The following is a 12,680-nucleotide window of genomic DNA, read 5'->3' on the forward strand; positions in this document are numbered from 1 at the left end:
TAATTCTTATTTCCTATAACTCCTGTTTTCTTAGGAAGTAAAACTTGAATAATTTGAAGTCACTTCTTGCTGCTTCCTTCTATCTGATTCCAGCTGCAAACTATCCAGCAGAATTTTCTTGATTTCTTTTGAGGCATATGCTCAGCAGTCTTATCTAATTTATAGTCACCAGATTTACTTCCTGTTTTTTTTTTTTTTAATTAGTCATTTCAGCAGGATGGTAGAGGTTTGGGATTAGAATATAATATGCAATTTTCTTTCAATCCTAGAAGTTTGTCCTGACTAGTGCTTAAAGCTAATCAGGTCTTTTAAAACATTGAATCGAAATTTCTCTTGCCATTTTCTAAACCCATCTTTCCTTTCTGTATACCTAATCAAAACAGACAAAATTCTGATGAATCATTGTTAAACTGTTAGCTTTTCTTTAAAAATGAAAGAAAAAGAAATACTTGTAACAAAGGTAAGAGCATATTCACCATGATATTCAAATGAGTACTTTTTAAAATTTTCAACCCCATTGCATAAGCCACTTCCTCTTACCCTATCCCCTGAGATACCACTTGCCTTGCCAAGGCTTTGGAAAGTTTCTATGCTAAATACCATTTAACATACAAAGGGAAAATTTATACATACGTGATTAACTGAGCGATATCATGATGTTTTCTTCGGAGGAGGACACTTCCCCTCCATTTAGAAAAATTTTCCAAGGTGAAGCTTGCATTTGGGGTTATCTTTATTTTATCCTCATCATTCCAGATTTCCACACCAACTAAGGCCACATGAGTATTGAGCTTTTTGTAAAGCTGTCCAAAGAGAATACATGTCAAAGGAGCTACATAATGGTGATATTATCTTTCAATATTTTCAATGTACTGTAGATTTTTGAACTTATTAATAGCAGCACTGTAAAAACTTTCCAAACATACTTGTGAAATGGAAGTTACTACCTCTTTTCACAGATGCTAGCTAGCATCCCTGTTTAGGCAAGGCAGACACCCTTAGATAATTCACTGTGAAAACTCCTTTTTTTTTTTTTTGGAGAAAAGTTCCTATTGAAACAAACTTCTCTTGCTTGCAACCTCAAGAAACATTATAATTTTCTGTTAGTAGTTCATTACTATGACTTCAACTTAAGTGTATTTATTCAAATGCTTTGCAATGTTCTCAGAGTAATAACATTTCAGAATTAGCAAGGTTGATCCAGTACTGGTTTGGACACTGGGAAAGGAACATGCTATATGAAAAAGTCCTGCATCTGTGAGTCACAATAAAGTAAGTGGTCCTCTAATTCTTAAAACTGGACTGAACCAAATAATCTATAATGCACATAGGATAATCTTTAGAAATAATGAATTAATCTTATAAGAGAGTATGTTTACTCTAAAAACAAAAGTTTAAATTGCTGCTATAGTTCACAAAACTGCACAGTGTTGGTCAGATAAACTTCCAGTTATTAAATGAATGAGTTCTGGGGATCTAATATATAGCTTGGTAGTGACAGTAAAAATACTGTCTTAATTACTTTAAGATTGGTGAGAATAATTTTTAAATGTTCTCACCACAAAAAAGCAACAGCAACTATGTGATGCAATGGAGGTGTTAGCTAACATGGCAGAAATCATTTTGCAAGTAAGTATATCAAATCAACACACTGGACCCCTTAAATTCACACAATGTTATATGCCAATTATATCGCAATAACGCTGGGAAAAAACCTGCACAGTGACAGGTTTTCTCATGGGGCAACTTCTTGCTGAGAAACCTGAAGGAACTGTTTAAGTAGTTTGGAAAACAATAAAAGCATTGAGGAATGCAATTATCATCAAAAGAAGTCAGAATCTAACTAGATTAAAACCCTCCCCTTGATGATTCCCTCAACTTCCCTCTTCCGTTCTTTCTTTATTTGACCCACCTGACTAAACTTCAATCCTGGTTAAAACAATTCCTCCCTATGACTCTCATGCACCATGCCCCAGAACAAAGGAGAGAGCACACTATGCTGACTGGTTTCACTTGGAAGCCATGACTACTAACCTCAAGTGGTCTTTACCAGTCTCAGCAAACCTGCTGCATTTCCAAAATCCATTTACTCCCAGAGGCTTCTGCACATTTTTTCCATGCTCACTCTTCTCTTTTAGAAATTGTGACACTTTCTATTAAAACCTCACTTTGAGCAGATGCCCCTGCTTCCAAACTCACTCAGAGTATAGAAGCAACCAGAAGAGAATATCCACAAGCTCCCACCACTGTCTGCCTACTGGCTTACTTCAAACAACATATACCTCCCCTTCTTTACTATATGAATGAATGCTGCATGCCTAAGGCCAACTTCTCCACTCATGCACTAGATTTCCGACCTCTTCCCAGGTCAAGGAGATTATTCTGGCAATTCTTCCATCGTCCTTGCAATTCTATGCTTAGCCTTCCACAGAATCATTCCCATCAGCATAAAAAGGATGACCCATCATGGTTGGGGGACAATTTTTATGACCCCTCTCCCTTTCACTTATTTCCATTTCTCTGCTTCCATTTATAGCAAAACTTCTGAAGAGAATTTTCTGTATCTGTTGTCTCTAATTCTACTTCCTATTCTCATTGGACTCACTCTAATCATGCTTGTACTCTTACACTCTACAGAAACTTGCATCATGCATCAGGTGACTAATAACTTCTACTTTGTTAAATCCAATGGCCAATCCTCAGTCCTCAGAAGCATCTAACATCATTGATCATTTCTTCCTTTGATAGATTTTTGTTTCAAGTAGCTTCCAGAACAACACTATCCCCCGATTTTTCTCAAAGCTCATTGTCTACTCTTTATTGGTCTCTGTCATTTTCTCCTGCACTTTGATTTCTCCTCAAAGAAGAACTTCAAGGACCTGTTCTCAGTCTTTTTTCTACTTATCTATGCCCACTCCTTTGGTTCTCTTATACCAGGATTGGTAAGCTTATTCTGTAAAGGTCCACAGAAAATGCTTCAGACTTTGAGGCTGCGTGGTCTCTGTGGTAACTACTCACCACCACTGGCACTCTTGGGTGTAGCTATGTTTCATTAAAACTACTTTTAAAAAGGCAGCAGGCCAAATCTGTCCCACAAGCTACAGTTTGCTGATCCATGTCATATGCCATCTGTATGTGTTAAAGACATGGATTTATATCTCTACCCAGACCTAACCCCTGAACTCCAAGCAATCTTGTATATCTAGCATTTTCACCTGGAAATCTTTTTTTTTTTTTTTGCATCCATGAATCTTCTCTTTAATCTTTAATGATCCAAAAGTTCACAATGATATAATCTGACACATGTTACTAGGTGCTGGACATGTGGAGGGCATTGTCAATATGGACATGTCTACCCCTCATCTCAGGGAAATTTCCTAGTATTATTTCTCTGATTTTTGAAATGTAAAGTCTCTAATTTTTCATTTCTTAAATATAAAAATGTATAGATGTATAAATGAAACATGTACACATTTGAAAAAATTATAGTCATAGAACACTTTTAATAAAAATTAGCAATCCACTGCCATTGCCACCCCCACTAAGAACAATAATATTTTTGTTGAGATATAATTGACATATAACATTATATTAGTTTTAGGTATACAACATAATGATGTGCACCTGGAAATCTTTATACAAAAAGATATCTCAAAGCAAATGTGTTCCAAATGGAAATCCTCATCTTTCCTCTGAGTCACTATCCCCCACCATGTTACCCATCCTTAAAGTTGCTCAGGTTCAAATCCTTGATGTCACTTGACTCTCTTCCTTTTCTTATACTTATCTCTCATCTACCTCATCTACCCTGTGTACTCTATCCAGAGATCAGCTATTCTCATTAGATCCAATACCACTGCTTTTTCTCAAGCCACCATCATTTCTTGCCCTGAGTTAGGGAATAATTCCCCTACCTTCTGCCAATTGCTTTCCTTCAGTTTATTTCCAATATAATGGCCAAGATAACCTTTTAAGAATACACATCTGAACATGTTACACCTCAGCTCAGGCTCTCCAATGTCTTCCTTGCTTGTGAAAAATAACAAAGTCCTTACACAGGCCTACCAGGAGCTGCAGATTCCGACCACTGCTACCTGTCAGATGTCATTTGCTCCCACCCTTGCCCCGGCTTACTGCATGCCATCCACAATGGCCTTCCCACTGTTCCTCAAGTATGACAATCTAGGTTCTGTCCTCAGAACCTCACTCTGCCTTGCACAACCTCCCCTAGAGTCAGACTCTTATCTCCGTTCCTTTCCTTAACTCAAATGTCACCTTGGACACTTTGGACTTGAACTTTCTTATTTAACACAGCACCCAAGATGAACCTATCTCTTTATTTTTAAGCTGCTTTATTTTTTTAGACCACTTATAATCACCATCCTATATTCTCTTTATTTGGTGTGTTTATGTTCATCTTGAACAAGAATGTAAACTCCTTGAAGGGATATTTGTCAGTTTTGTTCCTCACTTTATTTCTGTCACCTAGAAAAGTTCCTGTCACAAAGATGTTCAATAAATATGGCCAGTTCTTGGGGTTCTTTAAGAGGAGTCAGAATGATCTTTGTGGTGAGAAGATGAGATAGGGATGATATTGGTCATTAAATCCACCTTCATTTTCTCTCTATCCTTAGAGGACTTGCAGGCTACCACAAAGTGACTCACTCATGTAAGTAGGCAGACTAACTGTATGTTCAACGAACAAGACACTAACAATTAGATTTAAATAGAAGGGATACAGAAATCATTTTTAAAAGATTTTGTTAATTAGATGACAAAATCATCTAATTTTTCCAATTGAAATGGATTTTGAAATCAACATCGTTCCAATTGAAATGGACTTTGAAATCCAACCAATCCAAGTTCAAATCTTATCTCTACCATTTCCTGACTTTGTGATTTTAGGCAAGTTACTTTGCTTCCCAGAATTTAATTCTTTAGCTATAAATTAGGTTTAGGAATATCGCAGAGCTGTTTTGAAGATTCAATGAAATGATGTATTGAAAGATAGTACTGTGCCAGAGTTTGGCTGATTTTGTTTGTTTTCCCATGTTCTCCCATAGATGGGCTTTCTGTTGGGATTTGCTGGTCAGTGCTATCTCCCCAGGCTTTAGAAAAACAAAACAAAACAACCAATTCAAACAAAACCATTTCTTATACCTTCATCAGCCTGAGAGTTGTGTGGCAAGTAGGTAAGAAACATCTCTATCATGTAATATTAATATTCAATTAAGTAGCAAAATTTCAAGAACCAATCAGCAGTATTAATCTTAGGAGTATTGTCTCTCTTTCCTCGCTTCATGAGCATTCATAGATACACCCAATGACACTGCCTCACAAATTGTTAAAATTGCACTTGAAGTATACCATACCATGTTGACATAATTGGCCATTTCAAACACCCTCTTTCTTATTTCCTCTGGATCTTGATTGTACTTTTTAAACTGGAAAAAAAACAAAACAAAACACACAAACAAAAACCAACCATGACAAAATATGGGTACTGACAGAAATGAATATAATTGGAAGGTAAAAAAAATAAAAAGGTAACTTCAGTTGATTTTGCTTATCAGTGGTTATAATTAATAATCAGTTATAAAAGTTAACAGTTAAAAGATAGAAGCAAAATGCTCCCTTATTTCTTTAGCTAAATTGAAGTACTTTTGGAGTAGAGATGATGTTTTACCCCTAAAGTAGTAGCTCAGTGTAAAGTTCTAAGGAATTACTCCAAATATATTCTCATTTAAATGCCATGGTTTCACAAGCTGTGCAGAACTGGTGCAAGGAGTAGCTTATTCATATATATGAATGATAAATGATAAATGAATGTAGTATAATGAGAGGTCAAGCTTTAGGGCCTGAAGAAATTAACTTATCATATTATCATAGTGCAAAGCTTTCCCTTTTGAGATCACACATGTGAACCTTAGTTTTCCAATATTTGAAAATGCATTCTTGTAAATAATATAAACAATGAATATTACCAAAAAATGCTTTTTTCAGAAAATTCCATTCATCAGTCTTGTACATTTACCACTCTCTGATGAGGATAAATTCTAACTTACCAGTGATTTAACTGCTTAATGAAAGAAAAAGGACAAAGGAATTTAATTGGAAACTAAGTTTGGATACAATAATAGAGGATAAAATGCAAAAAATTCACTTTATGCATATCATATCAGGTGCACATTCCTGAGAAGGAAAAATCATATCAGTCTAATTATATGTCAAATTTCCTAGGATCAGAACAATTCATAAAAAGGAATAGCTCAGATTCATGATTTTTCAAAACTGATCCATATGTTTTATATTTCCCAAAATAAATTCATGTAGAAGGGGATTTTAAAAGACACATTTATTTGTTATAATTACCTCACCATTATCCAGCACCAAATAATATTCTATGTATTTCTTATGTTCCAGACCCTTCTGGTGTTTGGATTTCTGTAATAAATATAAAAAAGAAAATTACTGAAACAACATCATTCTCCTCAAGAGTCATTCTTTTATTTGAAATGTGTAATTTTAGAAAAGATTGGTTGATATCTGGCAATAAGGGAAAACAACATTACCATTTTAACTCTAACCAAGCAAAATTATCTATAGATGAGGTTCAGAATATCAGAGCTAGAAGGGACATGAGTGAAATTCTAGTCTGACTCCATTTTGACAGAATTTAAATGATTGCACATGTGCTGGAACTAAAACCAAAGTTTTCAGATTTTTTGAACAATGGGCTTTCTCCACTATCCTGACCTGAAATGGAGAAACTCTGACTTCATCATCCTCCTAGTGTTTTCTTGTTGTTGTTGTTGCTGGAGGTGGTGGTGGTGGCTATAAGTAGCCTTTTATCCTTCTGTCAGTGAGCACCCCCTTCCTTAGCAACAGTGCAAAGCCCAGAGCCCCCATGGCACCTATCTCTCTTCACCATGGCTCTCTTTTCCTCAAGCAGAGGTGGATCTCTTTCCCACATTCCAAGCTTCCTTTTATTCCACCAAACCAAACCAAACAACAACAAAAGACACATTTCATAGTGCTTTGTTCCATTGAAAAGTAGCAGATACATTATTCATACTAAATAATAAACTATCAAAGTTTATTATATTTCTGGAAGTACTTGTATTTTTTTAACATTTTATTTATTTATTTGAGAGAAAGAGAAAGGGAGCACGAGTGGTGGTGGGGGCAGTCAGAAAGAGAGGGAGAGAGAGAATCTCAAGCAGACTCCATGCTGAGCATGGAGCCCAACTCAGGGCTTGATCACATGAACCTGAGATCATAACCTCAGCCAAAACTAAGAGTCCGGGGGCGCCTCGGTGGCTCAGTTGGTTAATCGACTGCCTTCGGCTCAGGTCATGATCCTGGAGTCCTGGGATCGAGTCCCACATCGGGCTCCCTGCTGAGCAGGGAGTCTGCTTCTCCCTGTGAACCTCTTGCCTCTCATGCTCTCTATCTCATTCTCTCTCTCTCTCAAATAAATAAATAAAATCTTTAAAAAAAAAATAAAAATAAAAAATAAAAACTAAGAGTCCGATGCTTAACAGAGTGAGCCACCCAGGGGCCCCAGAGGTGGTTGTCTTTTTTTTTTCTTATTATGTAATGTATGATTAGTCACTATACATTACATCATTAGTTTTTGATGTAGTGTTCCATGATTCATTGTTTGCGTATAACACCCAGTGCTCCATTCAGTACATGCCCTCTTTAATACCCATCACCAGGCTAACCCATTCACCCAAACCCCTCCCCTCTAGAACCCTCAGTTTATTTCTCAAGGTCCCTAGTATCTCATGGTTCGTCTACCCCTCTGATTTCCCCCGCTTCATTTTTCCCTTCCTGCTATTTTCTTCTTCTTTTTTTTTTTTTTTAGCACATAATGTATTATTTGTTTCAGAGGTACAGGTCTGTGATTCATCAGTCTTACACTATTCACAGCGCTCACCATAGCACATACCCTCCCCAGTGTCTATCACCCAGCCACCCCATCCCTCCCACCCCCCACCACTCCTGAAACACTCACTTTGTATCCTGAGATTAAGAATTCCTCATATCAGTGAGGTCATATGACACATGTCTTTCTCTGATTGACTAATTTTGCTCAGCAAAATACCCTTCAGTTCCATCCAAGTCGTTGCAAATGGCAAGATTTCATTCCTTTTCATGGCTGCATAATATTCCATTGTATATAAATACCACTTCTTCTTTATCCATTCATCTGTCCATGGACATCTTGGCTCTTTCCACAGTTTGGCTATTGTGGACATTGCTGCTATAAACATTGGGGTGCACGTACCCCTTCAGATTCCTACATTTGTTATCTTTGGGGTAAATACCCAGTAGTGCAAAGGCTAGGTCGTATGGTAGATCTATTTTCAAATTTTTGAGGAACCTCCATACTGTTTTACAGAGTGGCTGCACCAGCTTCCATTCCCACCAACAGTGTAGGAGGGTTCCCCTTTCTCCACATCTCAGCCAACATCTGTCATTTCCTGACTTGTTAATTTTAGCCATTCTGACTGACGTGAAGTGGCATCACATTGAGGTTTTGATTTGGATTTCCCTGATGCCAAGCGATGTTGAGCACTTTTTCATGAGTCTGTTGACCATAGGGATGTCTTTTTTGGAAAAATGTCTGTTCATGTCTTCTGCCCATTTCTTGATTGGATCATTTGCTCCTTGGGTGTTGAGTTTGATAAATTCTTTATAGATTTTGGATACTAGCCCTTTATCTGATATGTCATTTGCAAATATCTTCTCCCATTCTGTCGGTTGTCTTTTGGTTTTATTGACTGTTTCTTTTGCTGTGCAAAAGCTTCTTATCTTGATGAAGTCCCAATAGTTCATTTTTGCCCTTGCTTCCCTTGCCTTTGGTGATGTTTCTAGGAAGAAGTTGCTGCGGCTGAGGTCGAAGAGGTTGCTGCCTGTGTTCTCCTCTAGGATTTTGATGGAGTCCTGTCTCACATTTAGGTCTTTCAACCATTTGGAGTCTATTTTTGTGTGTAGTGTAAGGAAATGGTCCAGTTTCATTCTTCTGCATGTGCCTGTCCAATTTTCCCAACACCATTTGTTGAAGAGACTGTCTTTTTGCCATTGGACATTCTTCCTTACTTTTTCAAAATGAGTTGACCATAGAGTTGAGGGTCCATTTCTGGGCTCCCCATTCTGTTCCATTGATCTATGTGTCTGTTTTTGTGCCAGTACCATACTGTCTTGATGATGACAGCTTTATAATAGAGCTGGAAGTCTGGAATTGTGATGTCACCAGGTTTACTTTTCTTTTTCAACATTCCTCTGGCTATTCGGGGTCTTTTCTCATTCCATACAAATTTTAGGATTATTTGTTCCATTTCTTTGAAAAAGGTGGATGGTATTTTGATAAGGATTGCTTTGAATGTGTAGATTGCTCTAGGTAGCATTGACATCTTCACAATATTTCTTCTTCCAATCCATGAGCATGGAATGCTTTTCCATTTCTTTGTGTCTTCCTCCATTTCTTTCATGAGTATTTTATAGTTTTCTGAGTACAGATCTTTTGCCTCTTTCGTTAGATTTATTCCTAGGTATCTTATGGTTTTGGGTGCAATTGTAAATGGGATCGACTCCTTCATTTCTCTTTCTTCTGTCTTGTTGTTGGTGTATAGGAATGCCATTGATTTCTGTGCATTGATTTTATATCTTGCCTCTTGACTGAATTCGTCTATGAGTTCTAGCAGTTTTGGGGTGGAGTCTTTTGGGTTTTCCACATAAAGTATCATATCATCTGCAAAGAGGAGAGTTTGACTTCTTCTTTGCTGATTTGGATGCCTTTGATTTCTTTTTGTTGTCTGATTGCTGTGGCTAGGACTTCTAATACTATGTTTAATAGCAGTGGTGATAGTGGACATCCTTTATGTGTTCCTGACCTTAAGGGGAAAGCTCTCAGTTTTTCCCCTTTGAGAATGATATTCGCTGTGGGCTTTTCATAGATGGCTTTTATGATATTGAGGTATGTACCCTCTATGCCTATACTCTGAAGAGTTTTGATCAAGAAAGGATGCTGTACTGGGTCAAATGCTTTTTCTGCATCTATGGAGAGGATCATATGTTTCTTGTTCTTTCTTTTATTAATGTATTGCATCACATTGATTGATTTGCAGATGTTGAACCAAACTTGCAACCCAGGGATAACTCCCACTTGGTCATGGTGAAGAATCCTTTTAATGTACTGTTGGATCCTACTGGCTAGTATTTTGGTGAGAATATGTGCATCCATGTTCATCAAGGATATTGGTCAGCAATTTTCCTTTTGAATGGGGCCTTGTCTGGTTTTGGGATCAAGGTAATGGTGGCCTCATAAAACGAGTTTGGAAGTTTTCCTTCCATTTCTATTTTTTAGAACAGTTTCAGAAGAATAGGTATTAATTCTTCTTTAAATGTTTGGTAAAATTCCCCTGGGAAGGCATTGGTCCCTGGGCTTTTGTTAGTTGGGAGATTTTGATTACTGCTTCAATTTCTTTAGTGGTTCTAAGTCTGTTCAGGTTTTCCATTTCGTCCTGGTCCAGTTTTGGTAGTTTATACATCTCAAGTAATGCATCCATTTCTTCCAGATTATCTAATTTGCTGGCATATAGTTGCTCATAATATGTTCTTATAATTGTTTATGTTTCTTTGGTGTTGGTTGTGATCTCTCCTCTTTCATTCATGATTTTATTTATTCGGGTCCTTTCTCTTTTCTTTTTGATTTGTCTGGCCAGGGGTTTATCAATCTTACTAATTCTTTCAAAGAACAAGCTCCTAGTTTTATTGATCTGTTCCTCTGTTCTTTTGGTTTCTATTTCATTGATTTCTGCTCTGGTCTTTATTATTTCTCTTCTCCTGCTGGTTTTAGGCTTTATTTGCTGTTCTTTCTCCAGCTCCTTTAGGTGTAGGGTTAGGTTGTGTATTTGAGACGTTTCTTGTTTCTTGAGAAAGGCTTGTATTGCTATATACTTTCGTCTTAGGGACTGCCTTTGCTGTCCTAAAGATTTTGAACAGTTGTGTATTCATTTTCATTTGTTTCCATGAATTTTTTTAATTCTTCTTTAATTTCCTGGTTGACCCATTCATTCTTTAGTAAGATGCTCTTTAGCCTCCATGTATTTGAGTTCTTTCTGACTTTCCTCTTGTGATTGAGTTCTATTATCAAAGCATTGTCGTCTGAAAATATGCAGGGAATAATCCCAATCTTTTGGTATCAGTTGAGACCTGATTTGTGACCTAGGATGTGATCTATTCAGGAGAATGTTCCATGGACACTCAAGAAGAATGTGTATCCTGTTACTTTGGGATGGAATGTTCTGAATAGATCTGTGAAGTCCATTTGGTCCAGTGTGTCATTTAAAGTCTTTATTTCCTTGTTAATCTTTTGCTTAGATGATCTGTCCATTTCGGTCAGGGGGGTGTTAAAGTCCCCTCCTATTATTGTATTGTTGTCAATGTGTTTCTTTGGTTTTGTTATTAATTGGCTTATATAATTGGCTGCTCCCATGTTAGGGGCATAGATATTTACAGTTGTTAGATCTTCTTGTTGGATAGACCCTTTAAGTAGGATATAGTGTCCTTCCTCATCTATTATAGTCTTTGGTTTAAAATCTAAGTTGTCTGATATAAGGATTGCCACTCCAGCTTTCTTTTGGTTTCCATTAGCATGAAAAATGGTTTTCCACCCCCTCACTTTCAATCTGGGGTGTCTTTGGGTCTAAAATGAGACTCTTGCAGACAGCATATTGATGGGTCTTGTTTTTTAATCCAATCTGATAGCCTGTGTCTTTTGATTGGGGCATTTAGCCCATTTACATTCAGGGTAACTATTGAAAGATATGAATTTAGTGCCACTGTTTTGCTTGTAAGGTGACTGTTACTGTCTATTGTCTGTGTTCCTTTCTGGTCTATGTTACCTTTAGGCTCTCTCTTTGCTTAGAGGACCCCTTTCAATATTTCTTGTAGGGCCGGTTTCGTGTTTGCAAATTCCTTTAGTTTTTGTTTTTCCCAGAAGTTTTTATCTCTCCTTCTATTTTCAATGACAGCCTAGCTGGATATAGTATTCTTGGCTGCATATTTTTCCCATTTAGTGCTCTGAATATATCATGCCAGTCCTTTTGGCCTGCCACGTCTCTGTGGATAGGTCTGCTGCCAATGTAATCTTTCTACCATTGTAGGTTACAGATCTCTTGTCTCGAACTGCTTTCAGGATTTTCTCTTTGTCTCTGAGACTCTTGAGTTTTACTATTAGATGTCAAGGTGTTCACATATTTTTATTGTTTTTGAGGGGTTTCTCTGTGCCTCGTGGATTTTGATGCCTGTTTCCTCCCCCAAATTAGGGAAGTTCTCTGCTATAATTTGCTCCAATATACCTTCTGCCCCTCTCTCTCTTTCTTCTTCTTCTGGGATCCCAATTATTTTAATATTTTTTTGTCTTATGGTATCACTTATCTTCGAATTCTGCCTTCATGATCCAGTAGTTGTTTATCTCTGGATCTTTATCTCAGTTTATCTGAGCTCTTTTTCTCAGCTTCTTTATTTTCCATCATTTGGTCTTCTATATCACTGATTCTCTCTTCTGCCTCATTTATCCTAGCAGTTAGAGCCTCAATTTTTGATTACACCTCATTAATAGCCTTTTTGATTTCCACTTGGTTAGATTTTAGTTATTTTATTTCCCC

At 37.1% G+C, this 12,680-nt stretch overlaps 1 protein-coding gene across 3 annotated transcripts in view; it reads right to left on the reverse strand.

Moving 5' to 3' along the window:
• The window catches only part of ADAM28 (ADAM metallopeptidase domain 28), a 98,117-nt gene that overhangs the window by 58,566 nt on the left and 26,871 nt on the right, over positions 1 to 12,680 (reverse strand). For all 3 annotated transcript variants that reach the window (XR_004819831.1, XM_035725631.1, XM_035725635.1), the window contains 3 exons: positions 6,373 to 6,444; positions 5,373 to 5,444; positions 634 to 803 (listed from right to left, as the gene is read on the reverse strand). Coding sequence is in view for 2 of the 3 variants with exons in the window: in XM_035725631.1 (XP_035581524.1) it covers positions 634 to 803; positions 5,373 to 5,444; positions 6,373 to 6,444 (314 nt within the window). In the remaining variant the exon portion in view is untranslated. The remainder of the gene's footprint in view (positions 1 to 633; positions 804 to 5,372; positions 5,445 to 6,372; positions 6,445 to 12,680) is intronic.

The sequence above is a fragment of the Zalophus californianus genome, chromosome 2 (assembly GCF_009762305.2).
Source record: "Zalophus californianus isolate mZalCal1 chromosome 2, mZalCal1.pri.v2, whole genome shotgun sequence".
Lineage (NCBI taxonomy): Eukaryota > Metazoa > Chordata > Mammalia > Carnivora > Otariidae > Zalophus > Zalophus californianus.